The sequence below is a fragment of the Geotrypetes seraphini genome, chromosome 12, assembly GCF_902459505.1.
Source record: "Geotrypetes seraphini chromosome 12, aGeoSer1.1, whole genome shotgun sequence".
NCBI lineage: Eukaryota > Metazoa > Chordata > Amphibia > Gymnophiona > Dermophiidae > Geotrypetes > Geotrypetes seraphini.
The window spans coordinates 59548966-59572393 of record NC_047095.1 but is presented as its reverse complement, the minus strand read 5'-3'; the positions used below and the strand labels follow the sequence as shown (position 1 = coordinate 59572393).

Below are 23428 nucleotides of genomic sequence, written 5' to 3'. Positions count from 1 at the left end.
AATAGATAAGATTAAAGATAAATCATAAGCTGGAAAGAAAAATAAAATAAAACTTTGTCTTCAATCCACAGTTTCAGCGTCAGTGATGAAATGGAGCAAGTAAGTTTAGGAGGAGCGATTGACGTTTCCAGAAAGGAAGAACATATTAGTTTCTATATTCTAAACTGAGATATAACATGTATTAAGTGTGTTGGATGGATGAAGGGGCCCCGACTGAACAAATGAATGATTGATATGTGAAAGATATGTGAAGGAATGGTGTATACTTAATTTCCAATCTATATATATAAAATTGGAGGTATGTATGTGTGTATGTATGTGTGTGTGTGTATGTGCCGCGATCACGCAAAAACAGCTTGACCGATTTGAACGAAACTTGGTATGCAGATCTCTCACTACCTGGGATGATATGTTCTGGGGGTCTCACGGCCCACCTGCACACGTGGGCAGAGCTACAAACATAATATCAGATTTCACCCATTCATGTCAATGAAAAAATGTAAAAAGCTGCCATTCTCACAGTAATTCAAAAACGGCTTGACCGATTTGAACGAAACTTGGTATGCAGATCCCTCACTACCTGGGGTGATATGTTCTGGGGGTCTCGCGGCCCACCGGCACACATGGGCGGAGCTACAAACAGAAAATCAGATTTCACCCATTCATGTCAATGGAAAAAAATGTAAAAAGCTGCCATTCTCACAGTAATTCAAAAACAGCTTGACCGATTTGAACAAAACTTGGTATGCAGATCCCTCACTACCTGGGGTGATATGTTCTGGGGGTCTCTCAGCCCACAACTCTATGTTGCTTGCTCAAGGGTGGGTTTACCCAACAATTTATATGTTCTTGCTCCTGGAGGTGAAACTAAAAATGTTGTTTATAATCACGTTTTGCGTTAGTTGTATTGTATTCATTTTGTCAAATATTTCACATTATAATTTGAATATTGTACTTTTTATTAAGCTGTAAAAAAATAATTTCATTCACCACTATAAAGTATCTTTATTTGAATCCATTTACAGTGTTATTGCTATAATTAAATACCCATGCAACACCGGGGCATCAGCTAGTATTTTATATAGTTTAAACATGAAGAAATTCTAAGAAGCAATCCTGAGGCAACATCTGGAAATAATTATAGTCAGAAATTGCTGTATCAGTCTCCAGCATAGGAAGGGGGGCATTGGTAGCCCACACTTAGAAATGTGTCAGTGTAACTTGAAATTGTCAGTTTCTGTAAAGCTCAGAGCAGAAGGGGCGAACAGCCCCTCTTTTCTATGGTACTAACAGGGGCCATGAAGTTTTCAGCACTTCAAATGCAGTTTCTCCTGAACAGATAAGTAGGTTTAGATTTAAAGTTTCTTTGGCTATGTTATATGTTTATGTATATTCAGAAATGAATGTAAACAAAAAATATGATTTTCTGGAACTTATATGCCATGTTAAAAAGAAGGTCTTTGTCCAAATTTAAGGACAGCCTCTGTTAATGGATTGGCTGACAGCCAATGATGTCATGCAGGACAAAAGGTATATATTGGGGAACTACGAATTATCAAGTTGAGATCTTTATCAGAAGGCCAGCGTTCTGGCACTGTAAAGAGCTCCTGATGACACAACTAATCTTGAGTTCCATGATGGAAATAAAGGTAATAATTATTTTAATATAAAACTTGCATCATGAGTCATTTTCCATATACTTTTTATTTTACACACCTTGAGTGAAAGCTAACAGTTCAATTGGCAACTGCTGCTTAAAGAGTGCGCTGGCGTCCACTTACCAATGCTCAGAACCAAACCCCACCCCACACAAGGGGCAGTAAGCAGCTTCCAGCATCAAAAGAATCTCAGTTGTTTCTGCCTTTCCCAATCAATCATATATACAGTAGATGGAAAAGTCTGCAAGAATGAGTTTTTAAATTCTTCTTGAACTGTTGCCCTTTGAGGTACCCTGGAAACCTGTTCCCTAGCAATGAACCAGCTCTGGAAAAAGAACAGGCTGATCCCAATCAATGAGTTTAAATGGTGGCTAGGTGTTGCTGGGCAGAGGTCAAAGAAACCAAAAGTAGGGGTAAAAAGTGACTCTGCGGCTGGAGAAATGGCTCTAAAATAACCACTGTATTATGTGATCACATGTAGAGACATAATAAAAGTTATTTTAGAGACATTTCTCCAGCCGCAGAGTCATTTTTTTACCCTTACTTTTTGGTTTCTTTGATTGTGTTCAGTTGTGGGAATATCACTGGGGGGGTTTTCCTTTGGACCTGGGCAGAGTTCCTCAGCATGCGAGTCAAAAGATTGCCACCACACATTTATCCAATGTGACCTCATGTTAAAACTTACATTCAAAAGACCTCCAATCCCCTCTCTTGTCCACATACTTAGCCAAAGCAGGAAAGTAGCAGTCAGCATTTGTAAGTCAAGGTATAGGCAGACCCCAGTCCACTGCCTAGGTCCCTGTAGGAGGATAGAGGGGAAGGCAGGGATTACTGGATCTGCAGGTTCGATCCTGATTGCCCTTATTTGGCACAAGTCAAAGCAGAGAGGTCCAAAGGGAGGGGAGAGGGTCAGAACCTAGGCGCTCTTCCATGATGAGTATGTCTGCATATCAGCGATTGTTTTGCATGCTGGCTATTTTGCTATTTTATTATGTATATAATGTTGTGATCCACCTTGTAATATAAAGGCAGAATATAAACTATAAATTAAAGAGTCATACAGAAAAAAATTGTGCTACAAAAATTAAAGGAATACAAATTTATTTAAAATTAAAATATTTCCTACCTTAGAATGCACTCATGCCACTTTTTTCACCTTACAACCCCCAGAACTGCAATCTTAACAGCAATAGTTGTGTACATCTTTTCTACCAGCAGTGACAAGTCACTTTGTAAAAATGAGACTCTTTAGTTGAAGAGGAGATTCTCTATTTTGGCTTATCTTCTCCTTGCCCGATTTTAAAATATAAACTTGTTCAGAAAAACATTTTTAGAAACAGTGCCATTGGAATATTTAGAACATATTTACTGCTGGTGCTTGTTCTGGGGGAAGGAAGTTTCCACAAGGGTCTTGGAAAATTCCTACTGCTGCAGTAACCACTACTTCATCTTTCAGCTCCAGCCAGGAGACTGCAAATAATTTTCTTAGAACATGGTAAGGTGAAGAAATGTCCCTTTCAATATTTAAAGGAGCCCAAGCAAACAAAGAAAATGTTAAAAATCTGATGCTGTCTTTCTGCATAATAAAAACATTTCCTTTCATAGCAGCAATTCACAATCCAGTGATAAGTCTTTTACTAAAACAAAATTATATACAAATAATTTTAATTAATAAAATGGAGCAAGGCATGTAGCTTAAGATACAAACCCAAGGCACATCTTTATATAGTGACTTGTCAGTGGAAAGACTTTAAGTTAGCATGAGAGAAACGCATAGGCAGGTTTCCTGATGTCATAAAGCCCTTCATGGACACGTGAAGCTCCAGTTGGTTGATATAAAAAGCAAACCCAAGGGTGGACAAATCAAGCCTTTTGTCCAAGAGCAGCCAGAGCTATGGCCATCCTGGCACTGGTAGTCTTACTTCCTGTAGTCATGATTTGTTAACTAAATGTATCAGACACTATTCTTTCAGGTTCAGCACTTATTCACTTTATTATCTTATGGTACGGGAACAGGTTAAGTGTTGCCGTGAATGCCCGGATATCAGTGATGGGCACAGTTTCAGCCATCAGGGGTGAAGCAGGGAGGAAGGTGAGCTCAGCAGCTTCCGCACTGGAAGAGTTCTGTGCTTCTGCCACCGCTGTATCAGGTGAACTGTCTGTTTCATACTCGCCAAATCCAACCACCTGAAAAATTTAGCCATACAAGACCATGAAATTAATTGAGTGGAGGGGGGGGAACTATTTTTTTTACATGAAATAAGTCTCAAACATGTAGCTCTGAATTTGTATACTTTGTGTGTAAATCTCCAACAATTTTGCAATGAAAACTTACATTTCTACCTTCAAAAACCTTTGCTTCGTGCACACTTCTCATCCACCTTTCTACCCCCACCCCCCTCCTTTTTTTTTACACTCAAACCCAGGGTCCGATTAAGCATTTTGAACCAATTATGACATGCATATGAGTAAAACTAGAAATACTTTGTAATTATAGCTAAAACATTGAAAGGGTGAACCGAAACCTTGATTTGATGATTCCACATCTTACCAAAAACTAATGAACACAGTATGCAGCAAAGAATAATTTGATAGCTTTTGAATACTTGACTCCATGGTTACTAGGAATTGCTGTTGACCAGCATATCCTCTCCATATGTTTGCTGTGCCAGAGCACTCTTGGAACGTCTCAATAGTGGCAATATTCCATAACATAGGACAGAGAGAAAGTTGTCCTTAGGTCTCTGCATATTTATTTCCCACACATCCCAAAATCTGTATGTGTTACATATAAACACACACAGTTCTTAAGTTATACAAGGGTCTTACACACTTTGTAAATCTGTTGTAAAGATGGTACTTCCAACAGCTGTTTAGATTGGGATCGCATTAGCCACTACAAAAGATAGAGCTTGATGCAGTGCTTTATGGACCAAAATGACAATAATTTTTGGGCTGGTGTTTATCTTGTATATATAATATACCATGCCACTGTCAGCATTATTGTAGAGACTGATCTGCTTAAAGCCCATTCTTGTTATACTTAATCAGACCAATCCAATGCCCAGCAGCCAACTTATCACCAAAGCACAGATAACTATTATTAATTTAAAAATATCTTGTTCATTTATCAATGAGAAATATCCACATTTTAACCAAGTCTGAAACTGTATAGAATCTGTTTCTAGATGGATTCCTAGTAAAGGAGGATTTCATGTTAGCTCATGTTTTGCAATGTCTGGTACTTCATACAATGGCAAGAGAACCAAAGAAAACATCTCTGAAGCCAAATACTGAGGAATGTCCGAATGAACTGCACCAAAGACTGCGCTCACTTGAAAGTTCTGTGCCTAATGTTTAATTGGGAGCCAATGAAGAGAAAGAATTGTAGAAATTTAATCTCCGTCCTTCTTTCCTGTCTGTTATCTTGCACCAGTAGTCTGGTCCAGCTGCTACTGTTTTAAAAGACTTACAATAGTCCAGCTGACTAGCACTAAGCACATGGATTATCAGTGCAAGAACCTTTTGTGAAGGACTCATTTGCACCATATAATATCGGTTTAAAAGCCTTATAAAACCCTGTAACATTTGACTTCTAAACTTCACTTTAATTGTACAGCTTTAATGGTAGGTCACATGCCTCAAACATTGGTTATATTAACTAAACTTATTGGATCATCAGAGGAAACATGGATTAAAGTCTAAATGTCATCAACAAAAAGTTAATAATTAAAACTAAAAATGGAACATAAAATGATACCATTTATTAGGGCTAACAATACATATTTTTGACTAGTTTTTGGAAGCCCAAGCTATCTACCTCAGGCCAGAACAGTAAAAGTAAAAGACAATATTAAAATATACAAGTGAAACATAAAAGCATTCTAATAAGAGGGAGAGATGGATGAATGAGTTATCAATTGAGTTTGATGGTTCAGAATTTGATAGAAAACTTGTAGCAGTTATTCAGATTGCAGCTTTGCACAGGGCAGGAGTGTAGGAAGATTGCTTCTGCCCCGTTTCACCACTGGACCACCAAGGATTTTAAAGGTACGCCTTTTACTAATTGGGGAGGCAGGAGGGAGGTGCAAATTTTTAGACTCAGCCAGGACAGGAGGTAGAAGAGATTCCTGCTGTCCTGGCCCACTGCTGGACCACCAGGGCTTACGGCAGGCCCGGTGGAGGCCTGCAAGGCATTGGGAGAGGGGGGGGGGACAGGATGCACAGACTGTCAGAGCAGGAAGGGAGGGTAGACAGGGTACAAAGCCTGGCAGAGAGGGAGGGGGGCTGGGTGCAGAGTCAGGAGGGGGAGGTTACCTCGGTTTATATTTGGGTCAGCTTATATTCAAGTATGTATGGTAGTTGGGAAATAAACATATAGGGGAAAGGCAGCATGCGTACATCTATATCCAGTATATATATATATATGGCGATTATGCTGCACACCTGTCCTTTTAGGTAAAGCTCCAGGACCATGGTGGGAAATCCTGTATCATTCTTGTCCATTATTAAGCATCTTGTGCTTTAAACAGATGAACAAGGAATGCCCAAGCCAGTTTCATACTCACATGTACACTAAGGATTTTACTCTGAGGTCCTCTATGAGCCTTGAACCAGTCAACCATTTCAGATTTAGTGAAGGATTTCAGGGCAGCGATCTGAAAAGGGTAAATAAGAAAAAAGGAAAATAATTTTCAGCAAAGCCCAAAGCAGATTGATGTTTGTAGCTAGAAACAATGTTTAAGCAGTTGATTCTCATACTTCAATGGAAAATGGATTTCTTTCCTCAAGAATCAGGGTTAAGTGGTAGGGTTCTGTGTTGCCTCAGGCTCAGCTTCAGTCAGAAGAGCTGAAAACAACCTTGGAAGAGTGGGGGAGTGAAGAGACTAAGAGGGCTGATTAGAGAGAAAAGGGAACAAGACAGTAACAGTATTTTAGAAAAAATTATGAATATGACCATCAGCAAGTGTTGGTGGTTATACTGTGAATCAAAGGACAAACAGCAACGGTGACCTCTGTTTTCAACAAATTAGACACAGATGTTGCTTTCACTGTTTGTCCTTTGATTCTTCGCTGTGAGGATTTTTTTCTCCTGTGTTTGTATCCTCTGAAGCCATCAAAATTCTGTTGTGAGGTTACAGTTACTCTATGGCTTTCTACAAAGGATATGAGCAGAGGGACTTAATCTGTAACACATGGATCATAGGACAATGGTAAAAAAGGAGAGACTCAGCAAGAGTGGTGGATGCCTGAAAAGGGCCTCAAGAAAGCATGGGACAAGTGCAGAGAAACTCTAAAGGAGAGGGAGAGAGAACAGATAGTTAAGTTACATAAGTTGGACAGTTCTAAAACTAATAGATGTTGGCACTGTCATCTTGAAGCAGGGACATTGGATCATTTACTGTTTTATTGCCCACTGATACTCAAATTTTGGAAATCTATTTGGGATCAAATAAATTATTGGAGAATCCAGCAGCTTTAACGTATGACACGATGTTATTTGGCACAATGATGAAAGCTAAAAGTCAAATTTCACCTCACAATATAATAAACTTTTTTTTTTTTTTTTTTTTTTCCAATAAATTTTTATTTTAAAATTCTTACATCAAGTGAAATACAGTTTATACATTCAATTATGAAAAACACTTGAAAATATTAGTAAATGTTTGTTCATTATAATTTAACGCCCTCCCCCCCTTTAATATAATTTTATAACACCATATTATTACAGTAATTTTCCCACCCTATCCCTTTTATATACTCTAAATATGTGCAATGATATCTAATCAGTAGAAAAGTTTGTCAATGGTCCCCATATTGTATTAAATTTTTTAATATATCCATGTTGTAGCGCCATAGCTTTTTCCATTTTATATATATGACAAGTGGAATTCCACCAAAAAGTGTAATTTAATTTTGTATAATCTTTCCAATTCTGAGTAATTTGCTGAATGGCGACCCCTGTTAAAATCAATAAAAGTTTATTATTATTAGCAGATATCGGACTCTGTGTTCTCATTGCTGTTCCAAATAATATTGTATCATATGATAGTCCAACATGATTTTCTAATAATTTATTAATTTGGGGCCAAATTAATTTCCAAAAGGAATTAATACAGGGACAAAAGAATAATAAATGGTCTAATGTACCCACTTCTATCTTACAATGCCAGCATCTATTAGATCTACTACTATCTACTTTCTGTAATCTTGTAGGGGTCCATAAAACTCTATGTAATAAAAACATCCATGTTTGACTCATAGATGCTGACCTTGTAGTATGTATTCTCCAGGACCAGAATTTTTGCCATTGAGATGCAGAAATTGTCTGTCCTATCTCAATACTCCAAATGTCCCTAAGTCCTGTCCTCTTTTTTTTGTTTAAAAATCCATATATAATCTTATACCATTTTGAGGCTTGGTGTCCTAAAAAATCTGCTTGAAAACAAAGGATTGGCAAACTATGTTGATCATTAAGATTCTTCCATTCAGGGAACCCTTCCTGAATAGCCTGCTTCAATTGCATCCATTTAAAATATTGCGATTTATCTAATCCAAATTTTTGTTGCAATTGTGAAAAACTAAGCAGTGATCCATTTACTATTACATCTTTTAAAGTTCGTATGCCTGCTATTATCCATTGTTTCCATACTATTTTAAACCCACCAATTTTGATCCTGGAGTTTACCCAAATAGATTGATTTAAAGTTTTAGCCAATGGATCTGGAGATAAATTACTTATAAATCTTAATGTTTTCCATGTATCTATTAGAATTCTATGATCTTTATATCTCCTAGGCATTGTTATACTAATGAAATGCTCTGGATGTAAAGGGAACATGAGTCGCCATTCTAAATATAACCAATCGGGTATATTTTCCGTGAGATCTGGGAGGATCCAATACATACCCTGTCTTAAAATATAGGCTTGATGGTACCTATAGAAATTTGGAAAATTTACCCCTCCCTCCTTAATTGTTTTTTGTAATGATGCTATAGCGATTCTGGGTCTTTTCCCGAACCAAACAAATTTTGTAAGTATATTGTTTAACTTTTTATAAAAAGACCCCTGAAAAAATATTGGGATCATACTCATTTGATAACAAACCACAGGTGAAATCATCATTTTAATTGTTTGGATTCTCCCCCACCAAGAAAGATGTAAAGGATTCCATTGCTCACACATTTCTGTTATTTTCTTTAATAAAAGTTTTTCATTCTCTTTTACTGTATCATCAATTGTATTTTTTATAATAATACCTAAATATTTTAGACCTTCTTCTTTCCATTTAAATGAATATGAGTCAAATAATCCTTTGGTACAATGAATATTAATTGGAAGAACTTCAGATTTTTCCCAATTGATTTTATAACCAGAAAATTTTCCAAACTTTTCTATTAAGTTAAGTAGATATGGAATGGTGTCTTCTGGTTCTCTTAAATATAATAAAATATCATCTGCATATGCAGATAATTTAAATTCAAAATTGGTAAATGAAAGTCCCTTTATTCCCTTAGTTTGATTTATTGCAATTAATAAGGGTTCCAAAACAATATCAAAAAGTAAGGGAGATAAAGGACAACCTTGTCTAACTCCCCTTAGCAAGTTAAATTTATTAGATAAATTATTGTTTATATTTAATCTTGCTCCAGGGGAACTATATAATGTTTGAATCATTTTAATAAAACCAGGTCCTATACCAAACCATTCTAAAGCTTGATACATAAACTTCCATTCTACTCTATCAAATGCTTTTTCTGCATCCAATGATATTAGAAAAGCTGGATCATTAATATTTTTTGCTAGATTTAGAGAATGAAATGCTAATCTAGTGTTATGTGAAGAGTGTCTTTTAGCAACGAATCCTGTTTGGTGTACATCAATGATATAAGGAAGAGCTTTTGCCAGTCTTATAGCTAATACTTTAGCAATTAATTTAGCATCTACATTCATCAAAGATATAGGTCTATAGTTTGTTATCAACGTCGGATCCCTGTTTGGTTTTGGCAAGACAATTATAACAGAATCAGCCATAGTTCCTGATATATTTCCATTTTTTATTTGATATTGATATAAATTTAATAAATAAGGTATTAATATATTTTGAAATGTTCTGTAATATTCAACAGTATATCCATCTCCACCTGGAGCGGATCCAACTCTAAGAGACTTCAATGCTGACTCTATTTCTTTTAAAGATATATGTTCTTCTAAACTTCCTTTTATATGATCCGGAATATTTGGTCCAATAAATGATTTTAAAAATTCTATACCATCTTGTTCTTTATTTTCATAAGTATCAGAAGTATATAAATCCTTATAAAAATCAAGAAATTGTTCTATAATATCTTCATTGCTAGTGTGTGTGTTGCCCCGTTTATCCTTAATTGCAATAATCTTAGATTTTCTTTTTTTTGCTTTAATAAAATTTGCTAACAATTTTCCAGCTTTATTTGAATTTCCATAATACTGTACCTGTTGACAGAACATGTCTTTCCTTACAAATTGAGAAGAAATCTCATTATATTTAACTTTTGTTTTTAATAATTTTTGTAATATATCATGTTCCCATTTATTAATTAATTTTTGTTCTAATAATTTAATTTCTTGTTCCAGTTCTATAAATTGTTTTTTAAGTTGTTTTTTCAGAAATGCAGAATATGATATAATATTTCCTCTCATTGTTGCTTTATAAGCGTCCCATAAAATTTCAATATTTATATTATCCGAATTGTTAATTTGAAAAAAATTCATGCATTTTTACTTTAATATCTTCTATAAATTTCATGTCAGCAAGCAACGCATTATCAAATCTCCAAATTGGTTTAGAATAAACTGATATATCATTCTGCAGATCAATCCACACACCAGCATGATCAGAAATAATAATAGGATCAATAATTGCTTTTATCACTTTTTGTGCTATATTATTAGAAACAAATATATAATCAATTCTTGAAAAGGATTTATGGACCTGTGAACAAAAAGAGTATTCCTGATCATTAAAATGAAGGATACGCCATATATCAACTAAATTACAAGATTGTATTAAATTATCTAATCCTAGTGATTTCATAATTTTACTTGGTTTTTTGTCCAAAATAGGATCCATTACAGCATTGAAGTCCCCAGCTACTACTAAATTAGAGGCAGCCAGTGGTAGTAATATCTGTTGAATTTGTTTAAAAAACTCCATTTGACCCACATTAGGAGCATATAAATTAAATAAATCCAGGGTTGTATTTCTCAGACTCATTTTAATATGTACCCATCTTCCTAAAGCATCAAATTTTATTAACTTAAAATCAGCAATACATTTCTTATTTATCAGGATAGCTACTCCCGCTTTTTTCCCAACAGCAGGAGCGAAGAAACATTTGGATACCCAACCCCCTATTAGCTTATTAGATTCAACCACTGATAGGTGCGTCTCTTGCAAAAAGTAAATATCCGCGTTCTGCTTATGAAGAAAACCCATTATTTTTTTTCTTTTAACAGGATGGTTTAGACCATTGACATTAATAGAATAGATTTTAAGTGCCATCTAAATTAACAAGTAATATTTGACATGAAACACTATTATAAAGTTTTTGATCAGATATCCGCACATATGTATCATTTATTCCTTTTCTTACTATTAAACCCTTATCTTTGGAACTTTCTTTACCCATTTCCCTTCCCCTATTCCCTCCCCCCTCCCTCCCCTCCCCATTAAAGACAAATTGTGTAAACTTGGCCACACGCATCATAGATCGGCAATAAGATACCCCGAGAAGACCTATTCTTTTATAACTTTCCCTTAAGTCATATATATATTTCAATTATCATTCAAATAAAATCATGAAGTGCAAAAAAATAATTTAAATATGAATAAAATATACAATCTTTAATATCAGCTGAAATCAATAAATCATTTTCCCCATCTGCTATTATAAATATTATCAGCAGAAAATATTAATTTGGGATTATGATGTTATGTAATTGATGAACCTCCGAGTAAAGAGTCCCTCCCACACGGAAGACGCCAACACAGAATCACACACCAGCCATTTTTTCCCCCTCTTCGGTACATGCTCTTACAATTAAAGTAAAGTTCTGTTCTTCCAATTCCTCTTCTTTCTTCTTATTTCCAACGTGGTATATTGTCCTTATGTGATTAAATATAGTTTATTTTCTTCTTGGAAATATTAATAAATATGTCATTGTTAATATAACACACAACCATAAAATCCATATCTCAAATCTTCTTCCGGTACCTGTAAAATATCCACTTCATCGATTTCCTCTTGCTGATCCTTCCAGGGATGTAAGTGCAGTTAATAAACCTATAAGTAAGACTAATGTATGACCCGCATCAGCCCCTCCATGCGAAAGACACTCCTCCCAGAAATACATCAATCCACAACATCATTCCCTTTTTCAACGCATGTCCTTAATATTTTCTTTTTTTTTCTTCTTTCTTTCTTTCTTTCTTTTCCTTTTCCCCTTATTATTTTTCCCCTTGCTGACAACATTTCAAATTTATATTCTGGGAACTAAGAAAATTTTTTATTAAATTCCTTCACCAAATATTTACTTTCTCTCTATCTTTATATATTATAGTGTACTTTCTATTATTTATCCATATTCACATACTAACTCAAGCCACAAAAAAAAAAAAACTTCTTGTTCCATCATGGAATGTCTAATTCATACTATTCTAAGCAAGAAAAACGTTGAAATGGAATATATTTGAAGCTACCTGATAACATTCTATATTGTTATTTTTTGAATTTGTTTTAACTTTTTCATATATTCAAATAAGATTTCTTTTAAACAAAAATAATATAATATAGTAAATAATATATTACAATAAATATAGATCCAAAATTAGATATAACAAAGAATTAAGATGACATTGGCACTTCTTGAGATTGAATAAATTTATCCAGCTTCTCTGCATCATTAAAAGTTAAAGTTTTATTTCCAATGGTAACCTTCATATTTGCCGGATAAACTAAACCAAATTTTGCCCCCAATTCTCTTAATTTTGGCCTTAAGTCCAGTAACTTTTTCCTTTTTATAGCTGTGCTCTTTGCGAAATCTGGAACAAAGTGAATAGAAGCATCTTGATATTTCAAACCTTTATTTTTTTTTGCCATTTGAAATATTTCCATGACCTGCTGGTGGCGCAATAATTTAAAGATAAATGGTCTCGGTCCATGTTGATTTTCTGCTCTTTTTTGCGGCACTCTATGTGCCCTTTCCACCTCTATGGGAAACTTTGTTTTAAACGGAAGTAGTTTGGGTAGTAAATTTTCAATAAAATCAACCGGATTTCCTTTCTCTGCTCCTTCCGGCAAGCCAAGCAAACGGACATTACTTCTTCTTTCTCGGTTCGAATAATCCTCCAGCTCTTGAGTAATTATTTCAATTTTTTTCCTATCCGTTTGAATATAAGAAATTTCTTCCTCAACAACCATCATTCTTTCTTCCAGATTGTTTGATTTAACTTCCATTAGATCCATTTTCTTATTTAAAGTTGATACTTCCTCCGATATATCAGTAACTTTTTTAGTTAAAACTGAAAGCATTTCTTTTATATCTTTTAATTCTTTCATTACCTCAGTATCTGCCATTTTTAGCCCTGTCTCCTGTTCAGGTTTCGCTCGTTTACTGCTGCCAGACACTGCAAAGTCATTTTTATTTTGTTTTCCTGACGCCATCTTCTTAACCTCTGTATTTACCATAAATCCTATATTTTTTTTTTAAAATTGATTTAATTTTCTGACGACTTTAGATACTTTCACGGTCTTTTTCTACGGAGCTCTCTTATCAGCCGACCGTCCCCATGCGCGTCCAAGCCACGCCCCCTAAACTTTTTTTTATAATGACAGGGGTTGCTATACAACCGATTTTGAGAAATTGGAAAAACTGGGACAGGCTGAGTTAGTTTTTGGTGGGAATCTTTATGCCATATTTTTAAAATGGAGATGGTGTTAGCTCTACAGCAGGGAAATTATAAAAACTTTTTGGTGGTTTGGGAGCCATTGATAAATTATTGTACGGATTGATCTTATTTTGGTCATTTCATTATACACATCCAGGAGGGAGGGGGGTGGGGATGTGCAAGATGAATTTAAATTGGTTATTAGTAGTTGATTATTAATTAGGGGGTGGGAGGGTTAAAATGATTGTTTAGGTATATTTATTACTTCAAAGTGCTTTTATTGTACTGTTATAGGTGTATATAATTGCTATGCACTATGATTGTTTGAAACTCAATAAAGATTAAAAATATATATATATGGATAGGCCATGTGGTCTCTATCTTATAGCCATCATTTTCTCTGTTGATGCCTGACCTCAGCGTGGCTGCACTTTTCAAGGCTGTATGTTTGTTCCCCTGATGAGCCAAACATTGGTGAAACAAGGTTGCTTGTTGGAAAGATTGGAAAAGATGTGATAGAGTTGGAGCTCAGCTAAGTCCTTGAACATGCCCTTTTACTAAACCTGAGCTGTTCTGTTTTTTTTGCCAGTGAAAGTATCAACAGCAATTTTGATTTGTACCTTTTGGTTCTATAGTGCTAGTCTGAGATTTTTCTCCCTCTTTTTGGGTGCATGCTGGGTTTGAAGAGGGGGGTACCTCGGTGCCACGATCACACAACATTTTGAATCATTATATGAACATATTATATGCTGTGCATCCTCGTATAATTTGTTAATATATTAAATCTTTACAAAAATATGCTAAAAGGGTTTTAAATTGTAAAATTACTAATGTTATATGCACCACTTTGCTGCTTCTGGAGTGGATGAGTGGCCTAGTGGTTAGAGCCGCTGCCTCAGCACCCAACCCTCCACTGCCCCAGGTACTATAGTTAGATTGAGAGTCCACTGGGATAGATAGGGAAAATACTTAAGAGTACCTGATAAAAAAAATTGTACACCGCTCTGAACGTTTTTGGAATGTGTATGAGGGCCAAATGCCAAATACCTGCAGCAAATAATAAATTACTGATGATTCTTACTGGTGTGGGAATTCAGTAAATAACGACTAATTGGAAAGACTGTTCTAGACTGAATTGTAGTTTCTGGTGGAACTCAGTATGTCATATGTACAAGATGGAAAGACTTCTTGCAGTACAGAGGGGGCATTTTAAAAGGTTTCAGGAGGTGTGGAGGCCATTAATTGAATATTATAATGATTAAGGTTTATTCTTTTTCCTTAGGGGATAATTTGTAGAAATGGGGATGGGTGGGGGGGATAGGATATTCTAATTAAACAGCGGTATATTTCAACTGATTAATGGATATAAGAAACATGGTATATATGTATGAATAGAAAAGGAAAGGGGGTAAATTTATTGGAAATATGTTGTTATGAAATATTAGGGGATATATGTAATATGATGAGATATATTTGTTGTGCATTAATTTATATAATAAAATGAGCAAAGAGTTTGAGGAAGAAAGGGTGGGGGGAGGGATAGGTTAATGTAAGATTAATTGTATTATAGAAGAGGGATGTCTAAGTATGTATATGTTTGGATAGATTATTTTGTTGATATGGGAAGGGATGGGAGGTGGGTAGGGGGGAATTAAAACATGTATAATAATATTGTTTAAGAATGTTAAGTGAGTTATGTGAATTAATTGTAATAATATTGTACACTTGTTGAAAGAAATAAAAAGGAATAAAGATTTTTTTTTTTTAAAATAATAAAATAAATAAATACCCCCCCTTTATCAATATTCCCATGACCATATGATACATATTCCCCATCCCAACCCAAATATAAACTAACCATGTGCTTAAGATATCTGATCATTAGAGTAAATAGTCAATGGTCCCCATATTTTTTTAAAATTATGAACATTGTTGTAACACTATCATCTTTTCCATCTTATATATGTGGCAAACTGAATTCCACCAAAATGTATAATTTAACTTAGTATAATCTTTCCAATTTTAAGTAATTTGTTGCATGGCGACTCCTGTCAATATTAATAATAACTTGATATTATTTGCAGAAATCGGACTCTGAACTCTCATTGCTGTACCAAATAATATAGTGTCATAAGAGTCCTACATGATTTTCTAATAATTTATTAATTTGGGGCCAAATTAGTTTCCAAAAGGCATTTACACATGGACAGAAGAAAATTAAATGATCTAAAGTCCCCACTTCTAATCTACAATGCCAGCATCTATTGGATCGAGTGTTATCTAACTTCTGTAAACGTATAGGCAGATTTAAAATCGTCTGGAAGCAATGGATAATTGCAGGTATACGGACATTGAATGATGTTATTTTAGATGGATCATTGCTTAGCTTTTCACAATTGCAACATAAGTTTGGCTTAAACAAAACACAATATTTTAAATGGTTGCAATTGAAGCAGGCTATTCAGGTAGGGTTCCCTGAATGGAAAGGTCTTAATACTCAATATAGTTTGCAGTTCCTCTGCTTTCAGGTGGATTTTTTGGGACACCAAGCTGCAAAATGGTATAAACTATTATATGGATTTTTGGTTAAAAAAAAGAAAACTGGTCTTAGGGATATTTGGAGTATTGAGATTGGACAGAAAATTTCTGCCTCTCAATGGCCACAGTTTTGGTCTTGGAGATTAAGGTCTACAAGGTCAGCATCTATGAGTCAAACTTGGTTATTTTTGTTACATAGAGTTTTTTGGACCCCGCTAACCTTTTTTGATATCAGAAGGATTATTCATTATGAATTTGTATCAACTGGATAAACAGTTAACCAAGTTTACTATTTGGAAGTGCTGAAAAGGCTGCATGAAAAAGTTAGAGGAAAACGACCTGAACTTTTCACCAGCTGAGCAGGAGTCCTCCACCCACAGTCTCACCAATAGAGGGTGCTGTTTTACTGTCACATTTTTCAATTGTGAGGGACATGCAAGTTCTGCAGGACTCCAGGGAACATACCTGTCCTTAGCGACTGAAAATATTCCACCCCCTAGTGGTAGCAATGCAGCTGGAGGACACCTGCTCAGCTTAGAGGGAACTAGTGTGAGGAAGATTTTAGGCAAAAAACAAATAACTGTATTGGAACACCCTCCCCTACTCATCTGATCTGGCCCCCAATGACTTTTTTCTTTATCCAACGATAAAGGAAATATTGAAAGAAAGACATTTTGATGACATTCAGGACATCAAGGGTAATACGACAACAGCTCTGATGGGCATTCCAGGAAAAGAGTTCCAAAATTGCTTTAAAGGGTGAAGCACTGGTGTCGGTACATAGCTTCCCTGTCAGATGCATGAGAAAAGCAACTCATAGTGCAGCTGCTTCAAAATCAAAACCCCACAGAATTTTCAGTTAAATGTTAACTCCCCTCAACAATTCAAGATATCTACCCCAGCCTCCCTCCAAAAACTATATAACTATCAAAACATTATTTTACAGGAAGTGAATTTAGAACGTGCTTGGCAAACACATTGTCAAAGAAGTCTAATCTAATCTTCCATTTGTGAGTCACACATACCTATACAGGCTCAAGGTGACAGATCAAAGAGGAAGGGGGCATGGAGAAGCAAGAAGAGGGACCTAGAAGTAGGGAGGGGTCCACATTTTTAAAAATCTGAGATCAGAGAGTTTTTCTTTTCTCAGCAATTCATTCATTTATTGCAAACTCACTTAAAAAGAACATTAAGGTTAAAAAAAATTGTTAAATAGGAGGCAGCAGATATGTCGGCTGCATTAAAGAAGTAGAGCAAATGACAGCTCTTCCAAATTCCTACCTCATGGGTAAGACGGTTAAAGAGATACTGTTGGGTAAGGACTTCATTCCAGTTCCTCTCCACCTCTTCCCCAAGATGTGTGTCCTCACATTCTTTAAGCTTTATTAAAGCTGTGACCTAAAAGAACAAACAGCAAAAGATTAGTGTTAGCAGAACTGATCAAATGCAGGAGCTCAAAAGATGGACTGTACTAAAAACATGGCCAACCCAACAGTCGAAGTGCTGATTTAGTCCAAGGAATGGACAAAAATTTTGTACACATGAGAGGAAGTGACATCACAGCTCTGGATGGCAGACTGATCCCTAAACTCCTGCTTCCCCACTAACTTAATTTGCTTAATTCTTTGCCATCCACTTTTGCATTAGCCTTACCTGTGCTTCTGAAGTGTTGGAAAGAAGCTATTATGGCTTCTCAAACTAAATTTTCTACTAAGGAGGACTGTAAGCTTACCCATAAGCTAGGGCCCAAATGTTCCTCGTGCCACATGTCCCCAGGCACTGATTCCTTGTCTGAGTCAGAGTCCTTGCAATCAGAGGCTCAACATTAGGCGGCTCCCTCAAGACTCCACAACGTGCCTGAGGCAACAAGAGTGGAGGATGTTCCTGCCCTTGATAACTGCTCTGCACTCAGCTTCTTGGTGGAGATGGGGCTGCAGCCCTGGTTGAGCTTGAGTGCACACATCATGCAATGGGTTGCCCCCCCACCCCCAAAATGCCTAGGGCAGGGGTAGGCAATTCCGGTCCTCTAGAGCCACAGGCAGGTCAGGTTTTCAGGATATCCAAAATGAATATGTATGAGATGGATTTGCATGCACTGCCTCCTTGAGATGCAAATTTATCTCATGCATATTTATTGTGGATATCCTGAAACCCTGACTTGTCTGTGGCTCTCGAGGACCGGAACTGCCTACTCCTGCCGCGCTAGGGACACTGTGGTGAGGTTTGCCCAGCAAGTTTTGAAGGAGAGCATCTATCAGCAAGCTCATCAAAACACCACTTTAAATTTTCAGGATGCTCCAGTCCAGGTGTTCCAGGATCTTTCTGTGCTTAGTTTGCTTAATTATAAAGATTTTAAATCAGTGCTGGAAATTTTACAAAAGAGGAGTGGGAAATTCCCCTTTGCTTTGTCTTTAGTGTTAGGCAAGACTCACCAAGTGAAAACAAACCCTGAAAGAAAGAAAAAAAAAGTTAGACCCTTCCCACCACCATCACCATTGATTTCAACCTCACAGCTGTGGTCTTCCAGATGGCAGACCAGACCTATGGGGGTAAATATGTCAATCACAATCAGCCACATGGGACTGCAAGAACTTACGGAAGCCATTCAGGAAGCAGCGCAGGGCCAGGCTGAAGTGCAAAAAGCTCGCTCCTGCCGATATACTGCTGGACCACCAGAATTTAAAGGTACCGGGAGAGGGAGGGTATATTCGCTCCATAAGACATACTTTTATTTCCACCCATTTTTTTTAATGAGGAAATATACGGTAATTGAGAAAGTTAAAATGTGATGTCTTAGTATTGGAAGGTTAGGGTTTGTTTATTCATTCTTCTTATCCAGCACTTTCATAACCTCCCTTCTTTTTCCTCCCTTCAATCAATCCCTGAACCTCCAATACCCTCTCTTCCTCCTGCTCTTTTCCATTTCTGTCCTCCTCCTTCCCTATATTTGTCCTTTCTTTATTCCTCAGTCCCCTTCCCTTCCCTTGTGATGCTTCCTACTTCTGCTCCCCAATTCCCCCTTTCTTCCATATCTTATCCTCTCTTCTTGTCTCACCCAAGAACCCTCTAGGATCCCCTTTCCCTTCCCTAAATCCCCCCCCCCTTTTTCTATCCTCCTCCTTTCCTCCTAGCATTGATCACTTAGGTCCTTTACCCCCTTCTTTATGATCTAAAAAAATCAAATGAGTACACACCTAGCAGTAGCCCTGGTAACAAAAAACTGAGTGAGGAAGCCTGCATGCTCAGAAAGATCTCTAAGTTTTTTTTCTGAGAGTACAAGTTTTGTGTCAGCACAGTCCAATGGTGTCAACCACTTGCTTAGCCGATTCATCCTGCTTTTGAATGAAGAATCCAAGGATTACACTGTTACACTTCTCCCTCTGTATCCGCGGTTTCAGTATCTGTGGATTTGGTTATTCGCAATTTTTTTTTTGTCTAAGTTTTCCTCTTTTTCGGCTGTTCGAGCCTCCCAGATTTTACCTGGTGGTCTAGCGGTGAGGCGGGGCAGGAGCGATCTTCCTATGCTCCTGCCCCATGCAGAGCAGTCATCAAAATGGCTGCTACAACGGGAACTCACAGCAGCCATTTTGATGACGGCTCTGCAGTGTGCACGGGGCAGGAACATAGAAAGATCGTTCTGGCCCCGCATCACCGCTAGACCACCAGGTAAAAGGCAGGGGTGGGTCAGAGCTGGCCAAAAAACTTTTTTGCGATTTTTCGCAATTCAAGGGCGGGCTCTGCACCTAAACGGAGGGAGAGCTGTATATCACCGATTGTTTATTGAGCGTTTTATATTTATGATATACTTTTCCAGTGATGATACATTTCTACAAAAGAACCAGAGTATACAAGAAACAGACAGTGGATCTAAAAGATCACTCAGCAACTAGTACAACTAGTACAAAAGAAGCCCAAATAACACCACCTTAATCTTATAATTGCCTTCACTTCCCTTAGTTACATAAGTACATAAGCATCGCCAAACTGGGACACACCAAAGTTTCATAAAGCCTGTGTCTAACAGTGGCCAATTCAGGTCAGAAGTATCTGGCAAGATTCCAAAAGAGTAAAACAGATTTTATGCTGTTTAACTCTCAAGATTAAGCAGTCCGTTCAGTTCCTATCATTTTCAAAAAAAAGACATAGGATGGAGACAGCTCAGTTGCATTCAGTCTTCAGAGACTTCTGGAGAATAAACCATGCAGTCCCATGAAACTAGGACACACATAAGGAACAGTGGCAGCATTTTTACCTGGGTTTTGAAAGCCTCATCTGTTAAACCTTCAATTTTCTCTTCAAAGCATTTAAGGAAATCCTCAATTTTCTTATCGACCACTTCAGTGCTGAAGGAAAAACACAACAATAAAATTGGCAAAGTTTAAATATGTGGCTATTCAGTGAAACCAAGAGGGGAAGATGCATATGAGATCTCATTTTATCCAGATATCTAGAAACCATTAAATGACAACATGCTATGCATCAGTAATAGTTGCAGTGGAGAGGGATAGGGTTGAGTTGTCATTAAAGAATTCTGGCAGGTGCAAATGGGCATGCCTAAATGCAACATGTCTATAAGTTACCTGTATCAGTGGAAGACACGCCTATGCTTCATCTACCTGTACACCTCCATGCAGTTAATGGCTAATGCACTTAAGAGCTACCTTATAGAAACCATAGTGCACTTATACTGCAATTAGAGAACTGCCCTTAAACATGATAGAACCCATTTAGAAAATAGGATCACGGATTTCTGGAAGTCTCCCCAATTCCCGTTTGTTATCCATTGCCACGGAATACATAAGATGGCACTAAAATGCCCCAGTCACAAGACCCATGAAGTGTGTGAAATCATCGTAATACACAACTTAATATAAACAGAGTGTAAAGATGATATCGAAAGGAGCTAGGGCTGTGCATGCAGAAATATTTCATTTTATGTCTTTTCATGCTGTTATGAAGTGACAAAATGTATATTGCTATGAAGAGCTAGTAGAGGAGTTGCTTAGTGATTAGAGAATCAGCTTTCAAAATAGGATAAATCAGGGTTCAAATCCTGCTTCTTCCATCGATACTCCTTGCGACAGTGATGTCATCGTGATTGTCCTTTTCTTAGATATTTCTGGGCCAGAAACCCAGAGCTCTGCCTGATACTGTGCTTAGGTTTCATCTACTGGAGTCTCCATCAAAGCTCACTCCAGCCCATATAAAGCATCCTAACCGTCAAAGCCCTCCCTAGCCCATCCTCAACTGAATGGCCATATACAGGACACAGACCGTGCAAGTCTGCCCAGTACTGGCCTTAGTTCTTCAACATATAGCCATTATTTTCTGATTAGAGATCTTGCTTGAGTTTTCACGGCTGCAACAAGAATTTGGTATTTTAAATTCTCAACATTATAGATCATTGCAGTTGAAGCAGGCTATTCAGAGTGGGTTCCCTGAATGGAAAAATTTAAAAACTTATTATAGATTGCAAATCCTTTGCTATCAGACAGATTTAACAGGCCATCAGGCAGTGGTATAAATTAATTTCAGAATTTTCAAATAAAAAGCCAAAAAATAGTCTTAGAGACATTTGGAGTATCGAGATAAAACAGTATATTTCTGCATCTCGATGGCCACGAATTTGGTCTTGGAGGTTAAAATGCACAGCGTCAGCATCTATGAGACAAACATGGTTATTTCTGTTGCATAGGATTTTTTGGACCCCAGTTCGGTTACAAAAAATTGATAATTCAAAATCTAATAGATGCAGGCATTGTCATATTAATATTGAGACATTAGATAATCTGTTATATTTTTGTCCAATTATACTTAGTTTCTGGAGGTCTATATGGGGACAAATTAATCTTATATTAGAGTCATCTATTCCTTTGTCGTATGAAGTTATAATTTGCGGCACATTGTTACAGGTAAAGCCTGTGTTGGATAAATATAAAAGCCGTCCTTTTTTGATTTTGACAGCAATAGCCATTCAAATGATCACAAGAAATTGAAAATGTCATGATAGACTTAATTACACGTTCTGGTGGGCGAGTGTGTGCAGTACATATAAATATGAAAGAATGAACGCGGAATGCGTAGGTTTGAGTAATACATTTAATAAAATATGGAGCCCATTGACTGCATTTGTTAACAAATAAGGATATTGTAATTGTTGGGGTTTTTTTCTTAGATTTCCTTACACATCCATGTTGGGGGGGAGGGGAGGGAGGGATATTTTGAAGGTTTAAATAGATGAGTATATTTTTGTAATAAAAATAGGATTTAAGGTATAGATAGTTGAATGATAGGGGGAAAATGGTTGTTTCATTATATTTTGTGTATTAAGGTGCATTTTATGTAAGCTTTTCATGTTATAATTTCTGTAATGCACTACCATTATTTAAAATTCAATAAAGTTTAAATAAATATAAAAAAAAAGAAAAAATAGAGATCTTGTGTGTTCATCCTATGCTTTTTTGAGCTCTGTCACAGTTTCTCTCCACCACCTCTCTCAGGAGTGCATTTCAGGTATCAATCACCCTCTCCGTAAAGAATTTCTTAATATTACTCTTCAGTCTACCACCCCTCAACCTCAAATTATACGCTCTGGTTTTACCAGTTTTCTTTTTCTGGAAAAGATTTTGTTCTACGTTAATATCTTTCAAGTATTTCAACGTCTGATTCATATCTCCCCTGTCCCTCCTTTCCTCTAGGGTATACATATTCAGGGCTTCCAGTCTCTGCTCATATGTCTTTTGGTGCAAACCTCCTACCATTTCCATCGCCTTTCTCTGGACCACTTCAATGAAGCTGCAGTAGGAATTGAACTCAGGTGCCGAGGCAGCTGCTCTAACCACTAGGCCACGCCTCTACTAAAGAAGCAAGAAGAAACTGCCCCCCCCTAAAAAAAAAAAGCATTAAAAACTTACTTGAATTTAGTTGCTTGGGTTTCAACAGTGACAGAAAATCCAAGGATACCATGTGTATTTCTGCAGGTGGGATAAACATGATACCTTGAAAGGGAAAATAAAACCAGAAACTGCATAAGATGAAATCCGATAGGCAAGGAGAAAGAATATCATCACTACAGGGGCAATTCTATAACTGGGCACTTAGGGCTTCATTCTGGAAATCGCGGTGCAAAACAGGCACCTGCTGCATGTTGATCACCAGAATCGTGTCTTTTTCTTTTATTTTTAACATAGGCGCCTTAAATTACATTTAAGGCGCCTGTCTTGCGCCTACAAAGGCACACAGGGATGCCTACGAACACCTAAGGCCACTTCCAGCGCAAAGCACACCCATGCCCACGCCGGC

At 36.8% G+C, this 23428-nt stretch overlaps 1 protein-coding gene across 1 annotated transcript in view; it reads right to left on the bottom strand.

The window, feature by feature from the left end:
• Nucleotides 1-2744: 2744 nt before the first annotated feature.
• The window catches only part of NRDC (nardilysin convertase), a 128794-nt gene continuing 108110 nt past the window's right edge, over nt 2745-23428 (bottom strand). Inside the window, exons 27-31 of the mRNA XM_033916700.1 lie at nt 23041-23124; nt 20379-20469; nt 17408-17524; nt 6227-6316; nt 2745-3845 (exon numbers count right to left, since the gene is read on the bottom strand). Coding sequence (XP_033772591.1) covers nt 3645-3845; nt 6227-6316; nt 17408-17524; nt 20379-20469; nt 23041-23124 — 583 coding nt within the window. The 3' untranslated portion in view covers nt 2745-3644. The remainder of the gene's footprint in view (nt 3846-6226; nt 6317-17407; nt 17525-20378; nt 20470-23040; nt 23125-23428) is intronic.